The sequence below is a fragment of the Coenobita brevimanus genome, chromosome 44, assembly GCF_032717465.1.
Source record: "Coenobita brevimanus isolate Jiangsu-jjx chromosome 44, ASM3271746v2, whole genome shotgun sequence".
Taxonomy (NCBI): domain Eukaryota; kingdom Metazoa; phylum Arthropoda; class Malacostraca; order Decapoda; family Coenobitidae; genus Coenobita; species Coenobita brevimanus.
Genome location: NC_136997.1, coordinates 21,834,243 through 21,857,543, shown reverse-complemented (window position 1 = coordinate 21,857,543; position 23,301 = coordinate 21,834,243). Strand labels below are relative to the sequence as shown.

The 23,301-nt window shown below is 43.2% G+C and overlaps 1 protein-coding gene and 1 pseudogene across 1 annotated transcript; one reads left to right on the top strand and one right to left on the bottom strand.

Moving 5' to 3' along the window:
* Nucleotides 1-16,196: 16,196 nt before the first annotated feature.
* Nucleotides 16,197-16,715, bottom strand: LOC145398008 (protein GVQW3 pseudogene; annotated as a pseudogene).
* Nucleotides 16,716-18,724: 2,009 nt separating this feature from the next.
* LOC145398007 (uncharacterized) lies at nt 18,725-23,140 on the top strand. The gene is made up of 3 exons (XM_080270974.1): nt 18,725-18,827; nt 22,633-22,908; nt 23,085-23,140. The coding sequence occupies exons 1-3, from the start codon at nt 18,731-18,733 to the stop codon at nt 23,138-23,140; spliced, it is 429 nt and encodes a 142-aa protein (XP_080127100.1). The 5' UTR covers nt 18,725-18,730.
* The last annotated feature ends 161 nt before the right edge of the window (nt 23,141-23,301 follow it).

The following is a 23,301-nucleotide window of genomic DNA, read 5'->3' as shown; positions in this document are numbered from 1 at the left end:
AACTCTCATCCATTTTCTGTCCAACTCTCTAATGCAAGACTTAACCGTTACCCCCAGTCCTTCATGTATGCAACAGGTCAACTCTGGAACTGTCAAACTCTGTCTGTATTTGCTACTGCCTATGACCTCCAGTCTTAAACGCAGTGTGTCCAGGCATCTCGAAATGAACGGACCTTGAATTTGGCTCTCTATTGTCTTGCTTTTGTTTGTTTCTTGGAAGGAACAATTTGCAGGCTTCTAGTCTTAGGTTCCTCCTTCTTTGGATTAAAAAAAAAAATACCACAGTCAATTTGCAATAAATATTCATATGCTTCCTTAAATCGCTAAGTGGAATGCAAATCCGTAATTGCTGAAGGCCATTCTAAGTAACGCCCGTGGTTATTAGGTATGGTTAGTCTGCATCCCATATTACAGAACGCAGTCACCAACCATATAGGGTCAGATACGCTCCATCATCATCACGCATAAAAAAAAATGGGGGGGGGGAGGAAGGTCTTCGGTTTAATTATTTGGTCCTAAGATTTATTTTTTCCAGAACGAAGTAGGACCTGAAATCTAAGAAACTTTTTGTAGGTGTCGCATATGGTTAAATTTAAGACAGTTTGTGTCGTAATTTTTTTTAATAAAGAAAAAAGGAAAAAAGCAAGAGTCTTCCCAGGTCTCTCTTCCCTTCTCCAGAAAGTTAATCTTAGTTATAAATTCCGGAATCGGAAGTAAAACAACTACAACACAGACAACACCACGAGAACCGAGGATATGGCCGTCTACGGAGAAATCATCGATACGGTTCAGGGACGAGCCAAACGAGCCATCAGACAAGCCAAACGAGCCATCAGACAAGCCAAACGAGCCATCAGACAAGCCAAACGAGCCATTAGACAAGCAAAATGAACCATCAGACAAGCCAAACGAGCCATCAGACAAGCCAAACGAGCCATCAGACAAGCAAAATGAACCATCAGACAAGCCAAGCGAACCATCAGACAAGCAAAACGGGACATCAGACAAGCCAAACGAGCCATTAGACAAGCCAAACGAGCCATTAAACAAGCCAAACGAGCCATCAAGCAAGCAAAACGAGCCATCAAACAACAAGACAGCATTGCAGGAAAGTTATATAATGCCGAACTTGCAGTCACGTTAATGAAAGTATGCCTTGGAGAAAATCAACCACCTGTATATATATATTCTATAAGTGGAAAGTTATAATTTTGAAGATTAAGTTCTGCCAATTTTACTCCTTTATTATGCAGTTTCCAAAAACCTAAATATAATCAGTCATTGGTTGCAAAACGAATGTAAAAAGGATTTATCGCAATGAATAAAGGCTGATATTACTGACAGCAGGTAGAGTTTGGCTCCATTCTTCTCATAATCCTTTTTTTATTTTTTTCCTAAATTCTCTTCCCTTCCCCCCCCTTTTTACATTCACTGACTACATATCTAACCTGTACTTTCACGAATCATGCAATATATGTTTTCGTACACCACTTGAGCCGTCCCAGGAACACAAACTTAGCCAGCACAATATACACACAACCCTACAGATGCGGAGTACAAACCAACTTACCCTGGTGCTCCTAATGGTGAAGATTTCCGAGTGAGTTTTGTATATCTTGCCCAAAATTACGGTTTCGACGATCCGCTTGAGGCGTTCTGAAATGACACTAGTGTAGCGGGTGTTACGGGGCAGGAAACACGTCATGTAGTCCTTGTAGAGCTGTAGAGAGAGGAAAGTTGTAGGTAAGTAGGTAGGTAGGCAGGCAAGTAAGTATGTATGTACGCAGGTAGGTAGGAAGGTAGGCACATGCGCTGATTCAGTAGCTGTGGGTTAGGTTGGATTAGGTTAGGTTAGGTTAGGGAGGTAGGTAGGTACGTAGGCAAGTAAGAAGGCAGGTATGTAGGAAGGTAGGTAGGTAAGTATGCAGGATGGTAGATGGGTATGTAGGAAGGTAGGTAAGTAGGTAGGTAGGTAGGTAAGTATGTAGGAAGGTAGGTAGGTAAGTATGCAGGAAGGTAGATAGGTATGTAGGAAGGTAGGTAAGTGTAAGATGCTAAGCAGATATGCAGGCAGGTATGCAGGTAGGTATGTTTATAAGCAGGTAAGTATGTAGGTAAGACGGAAGGTATGCAGGTAGGCAGTTTGTACGTAGGAAGGTAGGTAGATAGTTAAATACGTAGGAAGGTAGGTAGGTAGGTATGTGGGCCGGTATGCAGGAAGGTAGGTAGGTAGGCATATAAGCTACTTAGTAGGTAGACAGAGGGATAGATAGATGGATGGATGGTGGATGGATGGATAGTTGGACGGTCGGATGGATGGATGGACGGATAGATGGATGGATAGTTCGATGGATGGATGGATGTCCTTCTATATGAGTAACTATGGTGATAAATATTCAACTCTGCATTCCAACCTCCCTTATATAACAATACTGGTCTATAAAACGCCAACACAAGAAATAATCAAACTTTATAGAGCTGTGAGGGAGCGTAATAAAATCTGGGTCGGTTTACGTATACAGAACAGTTAAGATCTGCGAAAAAAAAAAAAAAAAAATCTATCATTAATTTCTCCATCTTTAAATTTTTAAAAGAGGGATGAAACCTCTAAAAATAATCTCCAGCAATTTCTTACTAAATGTCATGGGAATGTTTGATGTTATAAAAACTGGTAATACAGTAAAATCTATCTATTTATCTCTCTATAGACAGACGCCACAATCTCGTAAGAGGTGGCGGTTTGCCTTTGAGTTAGCTTACAGGAAACCATTACGCTTGTCATTCAACGAAAAGCCACCTGAAGGGGGAAAAAGGGTTATAAAAAGTGACAGAAAAGACGGGAGAAAAAGGAAGAGAGGAAGGAAGGCAAGGAGAATGATAAAGGTGAAGGAAGAAGTAGGCACCACTACATCTAGTGAGTGGATGATAGTCACCACCACCTACCGCCAGTATTAAACAAGAAGCTTTAATACCACAACAAAAGACTGTTAATTAGAATGTGTTTTTTGAATTGCACTATCTACTGTATCTCGAGTTATTACACGATATACACCCCCGCTTCAGAAGTACACGAAATATACTCACAATTTTTAAATGAAATACTATCTACCAACCTAATCTAATAAACAATCAATTAAGAAGAAAATATATATAGCGCTGGATAAGGCCTATAATATCCAAAATGATTAATCCTTTGTCATCCGTTATCATTTGAAAGTGCATTTGTTAACAATACTTTCTTTCTCTTTTCTTACTAACAGAGCAGAGGAAGGAAAAAAATAATAATTAAAAAAATAATCCATACACCAGATTATAATGATATAAAAGAAGCCTTATATATAATAAATTTAAGAATCCAATTCAGCGTGGGAGAGAATTATTTGGAATTTTCAGTGGTCATCATCCGTGTCGTATTTTTTCAGGCAAAGTGTGGAATGGGAAATTTCTGATCATCTGCATTACTTGTCCATAACAATCTGTATCTCGCTGGTTTAGATAGCTCCCTAACACTTTTTCCTAAGCGTTTTAGTTAGCTTATTACATCTTACCGTCCTATTCGGTGTTATATCAGTCCTTCTAACATCGCCATACTCTGCATAAATAATGCATTAAAGAATGCTAAACAGTCATCCAAAAATAAATTGCTATGACAAACGTGTTCGGGATCTTCCTTACCTGACGAGGTTACAGGTTTTAGTGTCTATTTACTGTCTTTTTGAAGTATGCTTTCATACTGCATCAATTCACATTGCGCAATGGTTAAGGAAGATCCCTAACACCCTTTCCTTAGTTATATATTTTTGGATACTCGTATATCTGGTTAAAATCCTTTGGTATGTTTGGTTAATATCCTTTTGTATGTTATTTATGCAGAGTATGCTGATATCTAAATGATTTAAAGGAAACAGAAGAGGATAGTAACCAATCAGCAAGGTAAATTGCTTACGAGGTGTTTGGGAGCTTCCTTAACAGACGAGAATATGGTCCTATATTCCTTTCATACATACAATAATTTTTAAGCAGGAAAAGTAAATAAACCTACTTCAGACCCGTTGTGTGTTGAGTGTAGATGAGACAATCAATAAAGACGATGAGGCCATGGGTGCCCTTCAACACTTTTTCAGGAGGAAATCATAAGGGTTGTGGAGGTATCTAACAGGATCCAACTCCATCCTGTGGCCCAGAGTGGAATAGACTGGATTTCTGGAGGCTTTAACCCTCCATGTGCCAGCGCCATTTTAAACGGTCTGTCATAATGCCGTGGCCAATGCTAGTGCCATTTTAAAACGGTCTAAAATAAAAAACTTCACTGTGACCACATTTTCCAAGATTTGCCGGTAAAAATTGGCAGGCATGTAAGGTAACTGTTCCTCTACCATCCCCCAGGCTGTCAAGGCCATACACTCACTCATCCCCCCCTCACGTTTGCTCTGCCTCACTCTGCCTGTGTGCCTCACCCAGTGCTGTACATAGTAAGGGCATTTTGTAAATATTTTCGTGTAAGTGTAAGTTGTAAATATTTTCTTGTAAGGGTAAGGACTATATAGTGATGTCAAGTTGTAAATACCTTCTTGTAAGTGCCAGGACTGTATGTAATGAAGTCAGGTTGTACATATCTTCAAATAAGTGTAAGATAATCCATTCACAGTGAGAAAAACACGCAAATTGTGATAGATGCTGAAGTAATAAGTAATCAGAAAAGTGTACTGAAAATTGCTATACCATCCCAGCATAAATACCTGAGTATATCTTACATTGAAAACAGCTTTCTCTCACGTATGTCGTGAGCATGAGAGAGTGGCTATACCTGTAAAGGAGTATGCAGGACACAATAAAACTAATTTCCGAGCCTTGGTGAGCATTCTAGTGGCGAAATTCGTTTTTCCACATAAAAATCTATCATTTTAGCCAAAAAATAAAGGTCGAAAAATGGTTGGCACTGGGGTGACCTGTAGGGTTAAAAATAGCCGGAACGCGGCGGGTTAAGGGCTGCCAGAACAAAAGAGCCATAATCCAACATGCACGGTCTAACCAGGAAGAGGAATAAATAAATAAATAAATAAATAAATAAACATGGATAAAGAATCTCTATTAATACAAAATCACATATCAACAAAGCCTTTTTCATTTTTTACAAAAATCCTAAAAACTTTATGTCGTGTAATGGATTTTTTGTAAAGTTAGATTTTTTAAAATGTAGAAATAGATCTGAGAGACAATGATTCCATAACTAATAATATTTGGCCAAGTCATCTTATTTACTAAAATTTCACACACACACACACACACACACACACACACACACACACACACAATGGCACACACACACACACACACACACATAAATGGATAAACTCAACACACATGCACACACACACATGCATGTACACACACACACACACACACACACACACACACACACACACACACACACACACACACACACACACACACACACACACACACACACACACACACACACACACACACACACACACACACACAATTACAACACACACACACACACACACACACACACACACACACACACACACACACACACACACACACACACACACACACACACACACACACACACACACACACACACACACACACACACACACACACAGAAAAAACAGAACACACACAAACACAACACACACACACACACAGATACCACACACACAGACAAATCACACACACACACACACACACACACACACACACACACACACAAACAAACAGAAGATACACACACAACACAGAGACAGATAAAACACACTCACACAGATACCACACACACACACACACACACACACACACACACACACACACACACACACCTTGAAACAAAAAAAATACTCATCTTAACCCTGCGTGGGCCAGGGGTTACCAAGTTACACCGAAGGCCGATGGGGTCCCAGCGGACCCCAAACCTTAATGGTGTATTTCTGCCATATTCATAAAGTTATATCTACTAAACTTTGTACATATGTTGCCCAGGACACGGCACGTGGAACCAACCCACCAATGTGTCCCCCCCTTTTTTTTTAATCATGATTTTCATAATTTTTTCCATTTTATCACAATTTTATTAAAGTTTGAGTGTTGAAATACTGATTCTTCACTTATTTGAATGTCTGAATGTTAGTATTCTTGGAATCGGTTCTCAAAATAATAACAAGTTCATGTGTAAAGTAAATTAGGATGATCATATCATAAAACTATCCATATAATGTTCAAATTTGGTACATAATTTCTTGTTTTATACTCTTGATGATCATCTTCTGTATTACTACCACCACTTGAATTTTCAGAATTATCATCAGTACTCACAGGAGACTCAATACTTCTCACACTAATTTCACTGTCCGATTGTTCAAGCATATTGGCCTGATGGGGTCCCTCCTGTTGTTCTCAAGAACTATGCTTCTGTGCTTACACCCTGCCTAGGCAAACTCTTTCGCCTTTGTCCGTCAACTTGTACGTTTCCTATTTGCTGGAAGTTTGCTCTCATTCAGCCAGTCCCAAAGAAGGGTGACCACTCCCAACTCTCCAACTATTGTCCAATTGCTTTAACGTCCTGTATTTCAAAAGTTTTCGAGTCAATTCTCAATAGAAAAATTTTAAGGATTCTTTCCTATCACAACCTTCTTTCCGATCGTCAGTACGGGTTCCGTCATGGACGCTCCACTGTCGATCTTCTAACTTACCTTTCAGACTCCTGGCCATCCTCCTTTTGGGACTTTGGCGAAAGCTTTGCCATTGCACTTGACGTCTCACAGGCTTTCGATCGAGTCTGGCATAAATCTTTAATTTCCAAATTGCCCTCCTACGCTTTCTATCCTTCTATCTGTGCCTTCATCGCTAGCTTCCTTTCTGGTCGTTCTATAGCCATCGTTCTTCTCCTAGATCTATCAACAGTGGTGTTCCTCAGGGCTCTGTCCTATCACCAACTCTCTTCCTTTTATTCATCAATGATCTAAGCTGTACATCTAACCCTATCCACTCATACACTGATGACTCCACCCTTCACCTTTCCATTCGGTTCCTGCAACACCCATCTCAACAGTTACTTCAACAAACAAGGGATGAGGCTAAGGCACACCTAATGTCTGACTTGGCTCATATCTCTGACTGAGATAAAGATAATCTTGTTGTTTTTAATACATCTAAGACTCAGTTCTTGCACCTATCAACCCGACAAAATCTTCCACAGGTATACCAACTAATGTTTAATAATATTCAGCTTAATCCTGCATCATCCTTGAACATGCTTGGGGTTTTATTTACTCGGGACTTATCTTGGAAAGATCATATTACATCTCTTGTAAAATCTGCTTCCAAGAGATTGGGTGTGCTAAGCCGACTCTGCTCTTTCTTTACCCCTGCACAATTGTTGACTCTATACAGGGGTTTTATCCGCCCCTGTGTGGAGTACAACTCTCATGTGTGGGGAGTCTCCCCACATACAGATCTTCTCAATAGGGAGGAGTCAAAGGCATTTCGTCTCAATAACTCTCCTCCTCTTACTGACTCCCTTCAACCTCTGTCTCTTCGCCGCACTGTTGCATCTTTATCTCTTTTCTATCGCTACTTTAATGGTCACTGCTCCCCTGAACTATCTGCTTGCATTCCTCCACCTCTACGACGGGCGCGTAGCACCCGTCTGGTAGCAAACTCTCATCCCTTTTCTGTCCAACTCTCTAATGCAAGAGTTAACCGTTACTCCCAGTCTTTCATTTATGTAATAGGTCAACTCTGGAGCTGTCTCCCTCTATCTGTATTTATTGCTGCCTATGATCTCCAGTCTTTCACACGCAGTGTGTCCAGGCATCTCAAAATGATCGAATCTTGAATTTGGCTCTTTATTGTATTTTGTTTTTCTCTTGGAGGGAACTGTTACTGAGGGCTCATGTCCTTTGGTTCCTTCTTCCTCACATAAGAAAAAAAAATTCATAATCATCAGCGTCGGATACCATCTGAATAATTTTCTTCTTCTTGATCACCTTCTGTCACTGCCATTGAGGCTTAAAACTTTGCTACTGGTACTGACACTGTCCTAATGTTTATAATATGAAATATTTGACCAAAAAGAAAAAAACATATACAAAAAATTAGTCACACGAAAGGCCAGGTGGGGTCCTGGTAGACTCCACTGACATTTATTGCAGTGTCACTCCTTAATCGTGCGAGATTTTTTGCTCAAATTTTATGAGGGTATAAAATAACCATCAACAATAAATGTCATGAGAGGCCAGGCTGTGAAAGTAAAAAATGGCTTAATAGCAACATTTTAAAAACATGCTGGGGTCCTCTGGGACCCCATTTGCCCACAAAGGGTTCAGAGAAGACGATGCATTACATGGTGACTTATGTCAAGCATGCTTTTTGTGTCACAAAATGGCGGTTGGTGTAACAGGATATCGGCTGGTGTCATAAGGCAGTGGCTGGTGTCAGAAGATGACTATTAGTGTCGCAGGACAGCGGCAGGTGTCATTAGATGGTGGCTAGTGGCAAGTTTTGAAAAAGTGGAAGCGAAAAGGTGTTAGTGTTAATGTCTTATTATGCAGAAGCGTGCATATGCATGTGCATATGTGTGTGTGTGTGTGTGTGTGTGTGTGTGTGTGTGTGTGTGTGTGTGTGTGTGTGTGTGTTTAAAATTGCTAATCACGTTCTATATTGCAATAAAACAGGGATGTGTCATGATGCAGGGTACAAGTTTGCACTTCACTATAGGGACACAGTATCATGAGTGAAGGGACTGGAGAACAGAGGATAGCATGTGGAGTTACCTGGAGACAGATAAATGGGGAATTGGAGGGGCGTTGTAGAGGTGACGTGGATTTGCTGCAAAGTGTTAGAAGTACCCTGTAATTATTGGATTATGTTAAGGGAATGGAGAGAGACTAAGAGAGTACATGTGGAGGTAGGAGGAGACAAATCTGGAAGTGGAGGAGAGTTGTGGAGCTGATGTCGATGTGATTGAGGAATTACTCTGAAATGTTTGGGATATGCGGGGAGAATTGAGAGAGACTGACTAGGAGAGTGCATGTGAGTGAAGTGGAAGAGGTAAGAGAAAAAGAGGAAAGAGGGGCTGCTGAGGCTAGGGTGGAAGGATGGGGTGCAGAGGTACAGTATGTGAATGAGCTTGGTGTGAGGTGGAGGATGGTCTTATGTCTCCTTAAAGATTATCGTCCGAAGATAGAAGAACTATGTATAATATTACATCAACCAACTGAATGAGTTTCGGTAGGCATAATAAACATTCCAAAAAGTATAATAATAAAAAAAAACATTTGCCAAATAGTATCCAAGAACAAAAGATACGGTACAATAAGTAACAGTGCTATGGTGGGGCGGCTTAGCGCAAATATTCAAAAGAATTGTGCATTTTGTGATACAAGCACCAAATTTGGCACAAATGTACCTTAATATGTTGCGAACATTTTCAGATATTGGGCCACTTGAAATTCTCTCTTTATGTCCGCCATATTGGATTTCAAAATGGCCGCCACTTGAAATCTACATTTGCTATTATCTCTGGACTTAATGCAGCTATTGACTTGATTCTAGTATCTAAATGTATGTTTTTTGGGGCAAGTAATCCAATGGTACCAATTGCCACTTGGTATTGTCAAGTATTGGCCGCCATATTGGATTCCAAAATGGCCGCCACTTGAAATCTACATTTGCTATTATCTCTGGACATAATGCAGCTATTGACTTGATTCTAGTATCTAATTGTATGTTTTAGGGGGCAAGGAATCCAATGGTACCAATTGCCACTTGGTATTGTCAAGTATTGGCCGCCATATTGGATTCCAAAATGGCCGCCACTTGAAATCTACATTTGCTATTATCTCTGGATATAATGCAGCTATTGACTTGATTCTGGTATCTAAATGTATGTTTTGGGGGGCAAGGAATCCAATGGTAACAATTTCAACTTAATATTATCTATCACAGTCTGTTATATAATTTATTTGGAAATTATCTTGGCAAATATTGGATTCAACACAATATTTTGAAAAGAATGATTTTATTAAAGCATGTTAAATGTGTGTAAATGTCTTAGTTCTGTAAATGTCTTAGGTATAATACTGACATGCTACATGGTCTAGTATCTGAGGCTAGGTGTATACTGACATTCTACAATGGTCTGGTATCTGAGGCTAGGTATATACCGGTACTGAAGATACGTGTACATAAACAGTGTCATGTTAACAAGTTCAGCATTGCCACAAGTACATGTATGTTGTGGACTCATCGTCATGTGCAGTCCCCTTCACACACACAGAGGGCTGTGCACTGAAGGGCAGCCTTTTTGCACTTGCAGCGCCTCACACACCCTTTCTTGCACTTGCAAGAAACCAGCTCAATGCAGCTGTGAGCTGCCTCAGGTAGCCTGGTCCAGTAAGGTGTGTACTGTCCTTCTCCAGTCCTTGACCAACCCCAGTTGGTTGGTGGAGGGACCTCTGGTGCTGGCAGCAGTATCTGACCCCACACATGTCCACCTTGATACACTGCCCTCTTGACATGTTCCTCCAGAGCTGCCTTCGTTGGAGGGATGAGCTGCACATTGTTCTTCCTTGCGAAGAGTTTCCTCCTGGCCTTGTCAATGTCTGTGCATTTGCTGGTTCGATCATACAACAGGATCACGAACCTCTCGATGATGCGCATTGCATCGTCTGGTATGTCACGAGGTGCAGAGGACAGCAGCAGCAGCGCCTCAGTGAGTTCTGGCAGTACCGTCCAGACTGCACCCAACCACTCCCTTGCAGCCAGTCCCCCAGTGTCTTCAGTGCCGCCATCTCTATGTGGAGGCCACCAAACATCACCACTATCTGGTCTTCACCATAGCTCTCTGGCCACTTCCACTGTATCTGCTTGGCCAAAGCAAACAGTGGCTGATCAAAGGTGACCACTGGTGTCTGTCCAGGATTCAGGTGTTCCACAGCAGTTTTCACGACGTCCATTGAGTGCCGGATCATGGCCACTGTGTGGGCACTCTCCAGGAAGAGTGGAAGCAGCGACGTGGGGCAGATGACTCAAGCATCTGGTGGCTGTTGGCTGGCATGAAATGCAGCCCAAGATGTGTTGTCATTGTCCACTGTACCAGTGTTGTCTTCCAGGACTCGCTTTGCATTGCCTAGCCATTGGTATTCTTCATCAGTCTGCTGTTTGAAGTCTCCTCTGGTCAATGACGCCACTCTAGCAGCTGGGACAGGCGACTTCTTGATGCTGCTAGTGACAGGGGGTACATCAGTGTAGTAGTGCGGCAAGGGGGCGACTGTCTTGGACCGTGCATCCCCAGATCCTCCAACAATGACGATGCTCCGATCCACTCCTTCACCAGTGTAAGAAGGATGCTGTATGAGGGAGATAACGGTACCATGGAAGGAGTCCTTTGATGTTGTTGCACTGGGGTTGTGATCTATGTTGTCTACAGCGGCAGTTGTGAACACTTGGCCACGCATCTTCGGAGGGCAGACCACTCGTTCTCTGTGAAACTGTTGGCAGACACTGTTGCCCATCTGTGCTGAGAGCTGGAGCACTCTATCATAGGAGATGCTCAGGCCAAGGTGTGACAGTCTGTCGACCAATTCCTTCTTGCGTGTATGAGCATGCAGCATCATCCCTATGTATATTGGAAGTGGGGTCTCCTGTGCAACACTGTGCCTGACACTGGTGGATGATGTGGTGCCACGTGTTCGCTTGTGTTTGACGCTGTTGAACTTCAGTATCTGGGCTGTGGCAATTGCTGCAGGGTTAGTGTCTGCCATCTGTTCCTTGATGCTGGGTCCCTCTAGGATCATACTGACTAGGGCAAGCAGCAACGGTGGCACAGATTCTTCTTGACATCCTTCAGGAAATCCTGTGAAGGGCTTGGCTTCTCCTAACATGTGAAGGCGAACAATCTGTGCAGCATGGGCAAGATGGACTGCATCACTATCACTGTCCAGCTCGCACGCTTTGGCAAGAGCAGCACCGAGATCTTCTTCAAATGCCATCATGATGTCTCTCCCCTTGGTGTGTGCCCGAATGTCAGGAAACTGAGCCAGCAGTCTCTGTTTCAGTCGTGTGGAGTGGACTCTCGTGTCGAGCTGGACTCCTAGCTGATCCATTCTGGACTGATAGAGCTGGACAAGGTCAGCCAATCTGAATACTGGTGCCGTCTCCTCATCTTGTCTGGTTTCTTCAATGTAGAGGACGAGTTCAGCGAAGACAACTGCCGACATTGCTCGCTCTTGGTTTGTGTCCTGTGATCCTGTTGACTGGGCCTTTCTTGTGCGATTGTAAAGTCCTATCAAGCACCGTGGGTGATACTGGGCGTCCAACGCTATCATGTCCCCACCACTGAGACGGCCCAGCAGTTCTGTATCACCACCACCAGAATCAAGTCAATAGCTACATTAGATCCAAAGATAATGTCAAATGTAGATCGTGAAGCGGCCATGTAATGTAAAGCAGCCATTTTGAAATCCAATATGGCGGCCCATTGGTTACAATACTCAGTGCAAATTGATACCATTGGATTCCTTGCCCCCAAAACATACATTTAGACACCAGAATTCAAGTCAATAGCTGCATTAGACCCAGAGATAATCGCAAATGTAGATTTCAAGTGGCGGCCATTTTGAAATCCAATATGGCGGCCAGTACTTGACAATACCAAGTGGCAATTGGTACCATTGGATTCCTTGCCCCAAAAAACATACATTTAGATACTAGAATCAAGTCAATAGCTGCATTATGTCCAGAGATAATAGCAAATGTAGATTTCAAGTGGCGGCCATTTTGGAATCCAATATGGCGGACATAAAGAGAGAATTTCAAGTGGCCCAATATCTGAAAATGTTCGCAACATATTAATGTACATTTGTGCCAAATTTGGTGCTTGTATCACAAAATGCACAACAGGTTTGCTATGCTGCCGCACTACTAAGGAAACCCATGGTTGGTTATAAAGCACTTCCGTAGGCAGTAACTCTGGTGAGTTAAATCCATAGTTCAGCGGGTTTAAAATGTTTCGTTCATATACCGTGAAAGAAAAAATAAATAACGTCACATTTATCAATATGGCATCCCTCTCCAGGACCAGCCAACAGTTATCTCACATACACCTTAAGTAAACACGAATCATCTTTAACTAGATTACATCCTAGCATAAAACATAAAAACGTACCACAAATAAGAGTAATAATAAACGAAATAGCGCAACAGCAATACAAAAAGCAATTACCGCATCCCTGCTCTCCATCAGCGGGTCGTCCCTCTCTCACGTCAGTCGGGCAAATAAGGGAATCGAGACGGTTCAGGGGTTCAGAGGATTCGAAGCAGGAGGATGAGCATTACCGTGGTGGGTTCGAACATGTGTTACTAATTCGCTCGCTGTGACGCCTCCTTTCTCTAGTCTATTTGTGCCATATTAAGACAATTTAAATACACTAAGAGGGATATTTCAATCTCGAAGAGTTAGATATAGGGTTCATTAACATTTTTAGATCTTACTTAATTGGCATAAAATCGTCTGGAGGTGAATGAGACGGATGTGAAACGTTGGAGGTTCGTGGAATTGGATGCAGGAGGGAGTGGATTCGAACAGCTGATATTTTCTCCTTTTCCTTGATGTTTTCTGTTTCCAGACGGTTTTTATACATATTATGAGATATAATTCGAGCCAGAGGTAGTAGACATAGCCTGCATTAACCCTTACTGTACGAGAAGCCTTACCTAAAATGAACAGAGGCGTTTGGATTGTGAGGCAGAGTTCGTGCAAATGATGCGTTCTTCATGGTCGTGGGTGAGGCAGTGGGGATAATAAATGGAATGATGCAGGACAGACACAACACACGATAAAGCACCTGGCGGAGTGTAATGGAAGCGTTATATATGTGAACCATCCTGTATGCCATTCTGGCGGGATATTTCTTTTGTGTTATATGGACGGCTCAGTGTTATGTGTCTACCTTTTTCTGCTGTTGCTACGTAAAATATACCGCAAACCGACGAAACTCTGAGCCAAGTTAAGGTGAAAAGAATATCGAAAGCGACTCCCACGACCGTAAAGCTTTTAAATTCTAGGGCATTTTTTTTCTGCTTTAATACTGTTATCTCCAGATGATTTTATTAAGACAAGGAAGGATGTCTGGCAGTGGAGGGGTTAGTGAAGGCTGAATGTAACCCCTCCGGCTCGAAAAGTCTCTCCTAAGCTGATTAAAATTGTCTGAGAGTTGCAAGAATTAAAAAGTAATACATCAGAGGAAGGTTGGCTCTCTCCGCGACTGTAGTAGTAGTTGTAGCAGTAGTGGTATTAGTATTAGTATTAGTATTAGTTTTAGTAGTAGTAGTAGTAGTAGTAGTAGTAGTAGCAATAGTAGTAGCAGTAATAGTAGTAGAGCGATCTTTCCGCGATTGTTGTTGTAGTAGTAGAAGCATCAGCAACAGCAGCAGAAGTGGTAGTAGTAGTAGTAATAGTAGTAGCAGTATTGTAGTAATTGCAGCCCCAGGTTCATGTGTAAGGTGAATCCTGTAGACAGTAGGCTGAAGCTGTCTTTCACCGCAGTTCACTTTCCTCCTTTCGGGGGTAGGGAGGGAGTGAGATGAGGGACGTTAGCGCAAGGGGCAGTGGATCCACCCGGTTATATCAGTGCCACCGCGGAAAGGCGACCCTCTCCATCTCCCCGCATATGACGTACTTGGGAAATTTAGTCAAATACACTAGCATTTTTTTTTTCTTTTACTTAGCAATATCGTATCAGTCACAGGCTTAAAAAAATAATGCAGAGGAAACCTGTCTGTATTATTAGGACATCTAGATATTCCTTCAGCCTAAGAAGACGATTTCTTTCAGTAATGGGAAGTTCTGTTGGTCAAAGGCTTAGAACTTAGAGTGAGGGTTTATATTTTAAGCTAACATCAGACGATTTTCTTAAGGTTAGAGGAGACTTTGAGAACTCAAGGAGTTAGATCTTCAATAACCTTTCCATTACTATGCTTGACCTAGAATTGCCATCTTTCCAGCCTGAATTCTGATTTGTAATGAAAGAAAAGCATTCGGGAGCAGAATGTTAATCGCCCGCCAGAATATGCTGTTGAATAAGATATAAGCGCGGCCTCCCCTCCCGGGGAGATGGTCGAGGGACGGAGTCCCCCTGGGGGACCGGGGTTGCCCTCCCGGGGGGACCTAATGGCGGCGCTCCTTCGAGGTGGTCCAGGGGGGATAGCTCAAGTCGTTCATGAGATATATGGTGCTACTGGCGGACGATAAACACTAGTTGATCCTTGGCAGCCATTTTGCTAACCTTGACCTTGACCCCAAATGTCCATTTTCGAACTCGTCCAAGAATATGGCGATATCTTGATACCTTGAAGGTTTCATGTTGATAGCTCAAGCCGTTCATGAGATATAATGGTAACACACACACACACACACACACACACACACACACACACACACACACACACACACACACACACACACACACACACACACACACACACACACACACACAGACTCGGGCAAAAACATTATCGTTCAGCCATGGTAAAGATGGATGATAACAAGAGTGTAGTACTAGAATACGAGGTGTGTCAGAAAAGTTCCAGGACTGATGTCACAAAAGATATATTTCAAATCCAAACTACAAACTACAAGTTGTCCCCTTCAAAGTAATCCCTATGGAGTTTAACACGCCCTTTCCCATCCTTCTCTCCCACGCCTCCATGCACTCCTGGAAGGATTCTTCCGGGATTCTCCGCAGCTCTGTCGTCATGGCCATCTTGATGTCATTCACGTCTTCAAAACGGGTTCCCTTGATGACCCCCTTGAGCTTGGGGAAGAGGAAAAAATCACACGGAGCCAGGTCGGGTGAGTAGGGAGGTTGCTCCAGCATGGCGATATTCCTCTCGGCCAGGAACTGTCGGATGCTCAGGGCACTGTGAGCAGGCGCGTTATCATGGTGAAGCAGCCACGAGTTGTCCTGCCACAACTCACGCCTCTTCTTGCGCTCTGAACGAAGCAAACGCTGCAAGATCTCTTTGTAGGCGTGCTGGTTGATCGTCTGGCCCTGTGGCAAGAACTTGGTGTGGACGATGCCACTCACATGGAAGAATGCGATCAACATGACTTTGACTTTGGACTTCGACTGTCTTGCTTTCTTCGGCCTTGGCGACATCGGACTCTTCCACTAAAGGCTCTGGCGTTTGGTCTCCAGGTCGTACTCGAAGATCCATGACTCATCATCGGTGATGACACTCCCTAGCAAATCTGGTTCGGTTTCAAGACTCTCGAGGATGTCCTGACACACCTGCATGCGTCGATCCTTCTGGTCATCATTCAGCAGCTTCGGCACCATCTTTGCGCAGACTTTCCGCATACCCAAATCTTCAGTGATAATCTTCCAGACGCTGTCCCGGTTCATGCCCAGCTCATTTGCGATCAGTCGAACAGTCAACCGACGATCGCCACGGACAATCTGCCTGACACGCTCAACATTGGCCTCAGTCCTGCTCGTTGAAGGCCTTCCGCTCTTGGGGTCGTCTTCCACGTCCTCGCGTCCCTCTTTGAACCTCTTGTACCACTCAAAAACACGTGAGCGTGACATCGTCTCATCTCCGTACACTTGCTGCAGCATTCCCAGCGCTTCAGACGGAGTTTTCCCCAACCGGACCAGAAACTTCAGGTTGGTTTGTTGCTCTGTGCTCATCGCTTGGCCTGAAACAGAGGACATGTATAAAAAAGCATGTGAAAAAAAGATCAATAGCTGCAGAGAGCTGAGATCACAGTCATATACTCCCTGGATATTACGTCACACGGTGACACAAACCCCTAATCCCTCTCTCACTCATAGCTAACACAGCACACTCAGTCCTGGAACTTTTCTGACACACCTCGTATACTGCTAGTCACGAGTATGTGCTGTGTAATGGATGTTGAGCCGTAGGAATGTCTTTTTCTCTCCACTGGGCAATGAAAATAGCCACAGTGAGACGAAAATTTCGGCATGCTAATGTAAAGCGAGTTTAGCTAGAACAGTCGCTGTAGTAGTAGTAGTAGTAATATAGTAGTAGCAGTAGTAGTGTAGCCATAGCTAGTTGCAGTAGCAGTAGCAGCAGCGGTAGTAGTAGTAGTAGTAGCAGTAGTAGTAGTAGTAGTAGTAGTAACAGCGGTAGTAGAAGTAGTAGTAGTAGTAGTAGTAGTAGTAGTAATAGTGGTAGTAGTAGCAGTAGTAGTAGTAGTAGCATAGGTAGTAGTAGTAGTAGTAGTACTAGTAGTAGTAGTAGCATAGGTAGTAGTAGTAGTAGTAGTAGTAGTAGTAGTAGTAGTAGTAGTAGTAGTAGTAGTAGTAGTAGTAGTAGTAGTAATAGTAGTAGTAATAGTAGTAGTAGTAGTAGTAGTAGTAGTAGTAATAGTAGTAGTAGTAGTAGTAATAGTAGTAGTAGTAGTAGTAATAGTAGTAGTAGTGGTGGTGGTGGTTCTAGTAGCAGTAGTAGTAGTAGTAGTAACGTCTATAAAATCGCTTGGTGGCAGCAGGATTAAAATCAGTGATACGTTTTCGGACTGAAGGGCTTGAACCCATAATAAGTGTTAAGGTGTGACTGTTGCACCTCGCTGCTGAACGCACTCTATAACGTGGCATGCAGGCTAACCACATCCAATGCTTAAGTGAAGGTAACAGCTTCTCTACCTCCCTGCTGAACGCACTCTATAACGTGGCATGCAGGCTAACCACATCCAATGCTTAAGTGAAGGTAACAGCTTCTCTACCTCCCTGCTGAACGCACTCTATAACGTGGCATGCAGGCTAACCACATCCAATGCTTAAGTGAAGGTAACAGCTTCTCTACCTCCCTGCTGAACGCACTCTATAACGTGGCATGCAGGCTAACCCATCCCATCAAATACTCAGCAGGTGATCCATATAAACCCTTCACAAAATTGGCTGTTTGCATACGAACGTCAGCCTTTGAGTTGATGCGGCTGTTGTTTTGGCTCCTGTGTCCAAAAACAAGATCACATTTGCACCAGACAATCAAGAAAATGTCAGCAGTAATCGTTCAGCTGTTTAATTCATTGTTTTTCACTCTACTGGCTCTCGTGAGGGAGGCCTTCGTGCGGTGGCACCGATATAACTAGGCGGTTCACCTGTCTGGTTATACAAACATCCTACTGATAAGAATGACAAACTGAGATACTGCGATTCATGTTTATCAAGGAATTTAAGTCTCTCAGGTGTGGAGAGGCACGCCTTCAAGTGGTAGCACTGACATGACTGGGTGCTGGAGATACGGGATATACAAACGTCTCTCAAACCCTGAAATACTACTAGTACTGCTGCTGCTGCTGCTGCTGCTGCTAGTACTACTACTACTACTACTACTACTACTACTACTACTTCTACTACTACTACTACTACTACTACTATCAATAACAATATCAACAATAAACTAATATCAATAAATCACACAACACGAAATTAACCATATGTGTTCGTTCGTGAATTTGCCCTTCTCCCCACTTCCACATCCTCCCTCTCCTCATCCCCTTACTCCTCTCCCTCTCCTCCTCACCTCCCTTACTCCTCTCACTCTCCTCCTTCTCTCTCTCCCTTCCTCTTTCTCTCTCCACACGCCTGCGCCAAGCCCCCTGGTGCCGGCTATAAGGTGCTGGTGTTTGTAAAGGTGTGGTGGTGGTGTGGGAAGGCAGGTGTGGTCACTCGCCATGGCGCCTTCATACACACAACACTGCCTCTGCTTCTCTCTCTTCGCTTCCCTCGCCGCCCCTGCTGAAGCCCTGCGCAGCTTCCCAGTGTTATCCGGTGAGAGAGAGAGAGAGAGAGAGAGAGAGAGAGAGAGAGAGAGAGAGAGAGAGAGAGAGAGAGAGAGACACACACAGACAGACAGAGAATGTAACACGAACAAAACAAGAGATTTTTTTTAGCTAAACATGATCGTTTGGCCGTGGTTTTGTAACACCTGTTCCTTAGCGATTTACTCTGTTACACCTCATTATCCTCTTGTATGTTACAGGTGCAAACTACATGGAAATTCAAATGGCTTAAATAACATATAAATAGCGTAAGGTGTCATACGAAATATAAATCGCTATGGAAGAAGTGCAACAAAACCTCCTATGTTACTTAGAATTCAACTCTAATAGTAGTAGTAGTAGTAGTTGTAGCAGTAATAGTAGTAGTTTTTATTTTTTTTTTTTTTATGCGAGGAAGAAGGAACCAAAGGCCATGGCCCGCAGTAACAGTTCCCTCCAAGAGAAAAACAAAATACAATAGAGAGCCAAATTCAAGATCCGATCATTTTGAGATGCCTGGACACACTGCGTTTGAAAGACTGGAGATCATAGGCAGCAGGAAATACAGACAGAGGGAGACAGTTCCAGAGTTGACCTGTTGCATAAATGAAAGACTGGGAGTAACGGTTAACTCTTGCATTAGAGAGTTGGACAGAAAAGGGATGAGAGTTTGCTGCCAGACGGGTGCTACGCGCCCGTCGTAGAGGTGGAGGAATGCAAGCAGACAGTTCAGAGGAGCAGTTGTAGTAGTAGTAGTAGTTATGGTGGTGGTGGTGGTGGTGGTGGTGGTGGTGGTGGTTGTGGTAGTAGTAGTAGTAGTAGTAGTAGTAGTAGTAGCAGTTATATCGTCAGGTTCATCTGAAATGTGAACCCAGTGGAGTGCAGGCTGAAATCGCCTTCCTTCTGCATTCAACCATCCGCCTGTAAGGGAACACTGAAACAGTTGAGGGACATATGTATAACCTGGCAATTGAGCCGCCTGGTTATATCGGTGCCACCACGTGAAGGCGTCCCTCTCCAGCACCACGACATAGGAGTATAAAGAGTAAAAATGACCCAATATGTTAACGATCTCGGGGAGATTTTCATTTAGCAGCTTTTTTCCCGTAGCCCATGGGTAGAAAAAGGCAGCACTGCGGCTTAACATCTCTTTTTAAGCACTTCTTTGTGACTAGCACCATATTCTAGTGTTAATCTCTTGTTACTGCTCTGTACTGAGAACGGAGAGAGGGCAGTTTTACGGTTATTCACTGTTCGCTTCAGCTAGGTGTAAAATGGCCATCTCTCCATCATGAATATTCAGCTGATACGAGAGACTGACCCTAGACTATGATGCTAGTCACGAAGAAGTTCAATGGGAGGGATGTAGAGCCGAGTCTTGCCTTAGTCTGTCAGTGAGTTACGGGAAATAAGTGCAGAAAGGACGAAATATCCGCCAAGTTAAAATGAAAGAAGTACAGGCTAAGATATAATTTCTCCTCCTCCTAACTTCAGTCTTCCCTCTTGAGCTTCAGATATTTCAGCCTCCTTCAGAAAGTCTTAGCTTCTTCCGATGTGACAGTGGGACGTACTCTAAGTGGTGCAGGAGACTTCTTAACACCTCTTCCTGAGCTATTTAGTTTGAATATTACACTTAATATTTTCTTTCGTGCTATTTTTTCTCATCGACACAGGTGCTGGAGAGGGACGCCTTCCTGTCGTGGCACTGATATAACATGGCTGTGGAGCTGCCCGGTTATACAAACTTCCTTCAACTCCCTCCCTATCCCCCCAAAGGAGGATGGTGGACTGCAGGAGGGCAACTTAAGCCTGCAATGCACTGGGCTCACATTTCAGATGAAACAACAACAACAACAACAGGAACAACAACAACAAGTACTACTACTACTACTACTACTACTACTACTACTACTACTATTACTACTACTGAGGTACTATGTGCAACACAAATCGCTAATAAAAAGGTGTTATGGAATTACCAAAGCCACTTAGAATACAGTCCTGGCGTGGGATTAAAGGTATTTCATGGTGGATTCCCTGTCGTATCTCGGATTAATTTTTGCAGGATGGTTAACGACATTAGAATCTTTCCCTGGCTGGCGTTCTTTCGCCAAAAACAATTCCTGGTTACTTGAGGGAAACTGTTATATCTGTTGTCCGTTATGTGTTGTCTGTTATGTTATCTGGTGTCTGTTTTCTGTTATCTGTTTTCTGTTGTCTGTTTTGGGTGGAATGACACAGAAATAAATGTTTCCATGTCTCCAGTTCCTCCTGTCAAAACCCATCACAGTTACGACAGGGCCTGGATGGCAAATATGTTTGAGTGTCCCACCCCAGTGTTGTATTTTCTTTTGTAATTTCCCTGTTCCTTTTTTTTTTTTTATGCGTCCGACACTGGGCATAGGCTTCACAGCCTGCTGTCAAGGCCCAGTAGTCCTCCTACATCCCATACACCTCTCTACATGTCACCACTTCGGCGCTAACACCCACCGTCCATATTAAATACATGCTAGGGCCGTCTCATACAGGACTGGTGTACTGTATTGGTATTAGCGGGGGTATTTTTACGACATTTCGGCGGGTCTTCTGGTAGATCAGTAAAGTATGATTTCATGAAATTCAAATCCTTAAACTGGTCCCTGCCCCAGTGGGGATTTGAACCTGGGTCTGGTAGGACTGCAGGCCACCTCTCTACCGACTGAGCTACCGCCTGCTGGCAAGAGACGACTTCATGTGGTGGCAGCAATATGACTGGCTCAACTACCTTGTTAATCAAACCTTCCTCAACTATCCAATATATCACCAATATGCCGGGATCTGAACCCGTGACTCTCAGGAAGAGCCAGGCAGCAAACCGGATTCGCTTCCCGGCATACTGGTAATATATTGGATGATTTTTTCTATGTAAAGTACAGGTTTCTCTCTTCACTTCCAGAACTACTCCCCTATCCACCGAAAGAAGGATTGTGGACTGCAGGAGAACGATAGTTTAAGCCTGCAGTCCACAGGGTCCATATTTCATAATGGACGCCTTCATGTGGTGGTACTAATATAACCAGGCTGCTCAATTGCCATGTTAAACAAACGTCCTTTAACTACTTCCCTGTTCATCGAAAAAAGGAAGGTGAACTGGGAAAGACGAGCAAATTAAACCTTCAGTTCACCGGGACCATGTTTCTGATGAAGCTCAGGCCACAAAAACAACCCCTTCCGCATAGAGAGATCAAAGTGTATATTCATATTTAAATATCCTCTTACAAGATGATTTTATTGAGTTTATGAGAGTTTCCCCTACTAGTGAAGAAAATATTCACACTTACCCTAACTTGGTTTAGATTTTCGTCCATTGGTAGCTTATTTCATGTAGCTCAGTGGCAGTAAGCGGCAATACTTTGGCTCTACATTTTTTTCATATTACTTCATGGCTAGCATCATATTTTAGTGATAATTTATTGCTACAGCTCAGCATTCAAGCTGAAGAGTTGTTAATTTTTGGCCAAGTTATAGTAAAAACAGTATAGTTCTTTTAACTTGGAGTAGATTTTCGTCCATTGGTACCTTAAGTGGTAGAATAAAACAGTACACTGCCTTTACGTCCTTTTCATTGAACTTCTTCGTGACTAGCATTGTATTCTAGCGCTAATCTACTGTCATAAATCAACAATCAAGATGGGGAGATGACAGTTCTAGGCCAACACTACCTACAATGGTCCTCAAAGTTCATGCAGCTACAACTTACTATTCAAGCAACAGAAGTGACCTAGTTTCCTCAGATGAAAACCAACCAACTATAATTCACTTTTTTTCTCCCCCAGACAGCCACACCCTTCCAACCAACACTCTGTCATCGCTGGTTGGGGGTCCTTTGCTTGGGCAGGACCTCCTGGTGGTGAGTGAGGACCACAGCCATCACCTACTAGATCTGAGTCAGGTTGTGTCAACAGCGGGACTCTCCCTCACTCCTGTCTACCTCACCAGCCAACACTCACTCCTTCATACTCCACGTCCCCAACACCACATCAGGGGATCAAGACTTACCGCTGTCATTATCTTCTACAGCGATCCTACTTCATTTCTCCTCCTCCTGACAGGCAACAAAGACTGGAATCCTTGCTACCTGGTCCTCTTCTGTCTGGACCCATATCTCAACACGACCTCTATCTTGAGTCAACCTGTCGTCCAACGCTCAGAATTCATCCTACTTTTGCAGTCGGTCGTTCAAGCAGGAAAAACACACATATATTCCTATACCAGCCTACCCACACAGCACAACAGACAAGGACGCATACTTACAAAAGCTCCATTGGAAGTTTGGAACCCTAATAAACTTTACACGCTCAAGTCTCTTTTCCCGCCTCGCTTCCTGGATTTCGGGGGCAAGATTTTGCAGGTTTCGGCCCTGTGCTACGATGTTCCTTTCGTTTACTACGGAAAAATGGGTGGCTGCATCGGATGGAATGTAGACACCTTGAACATCATCGGAG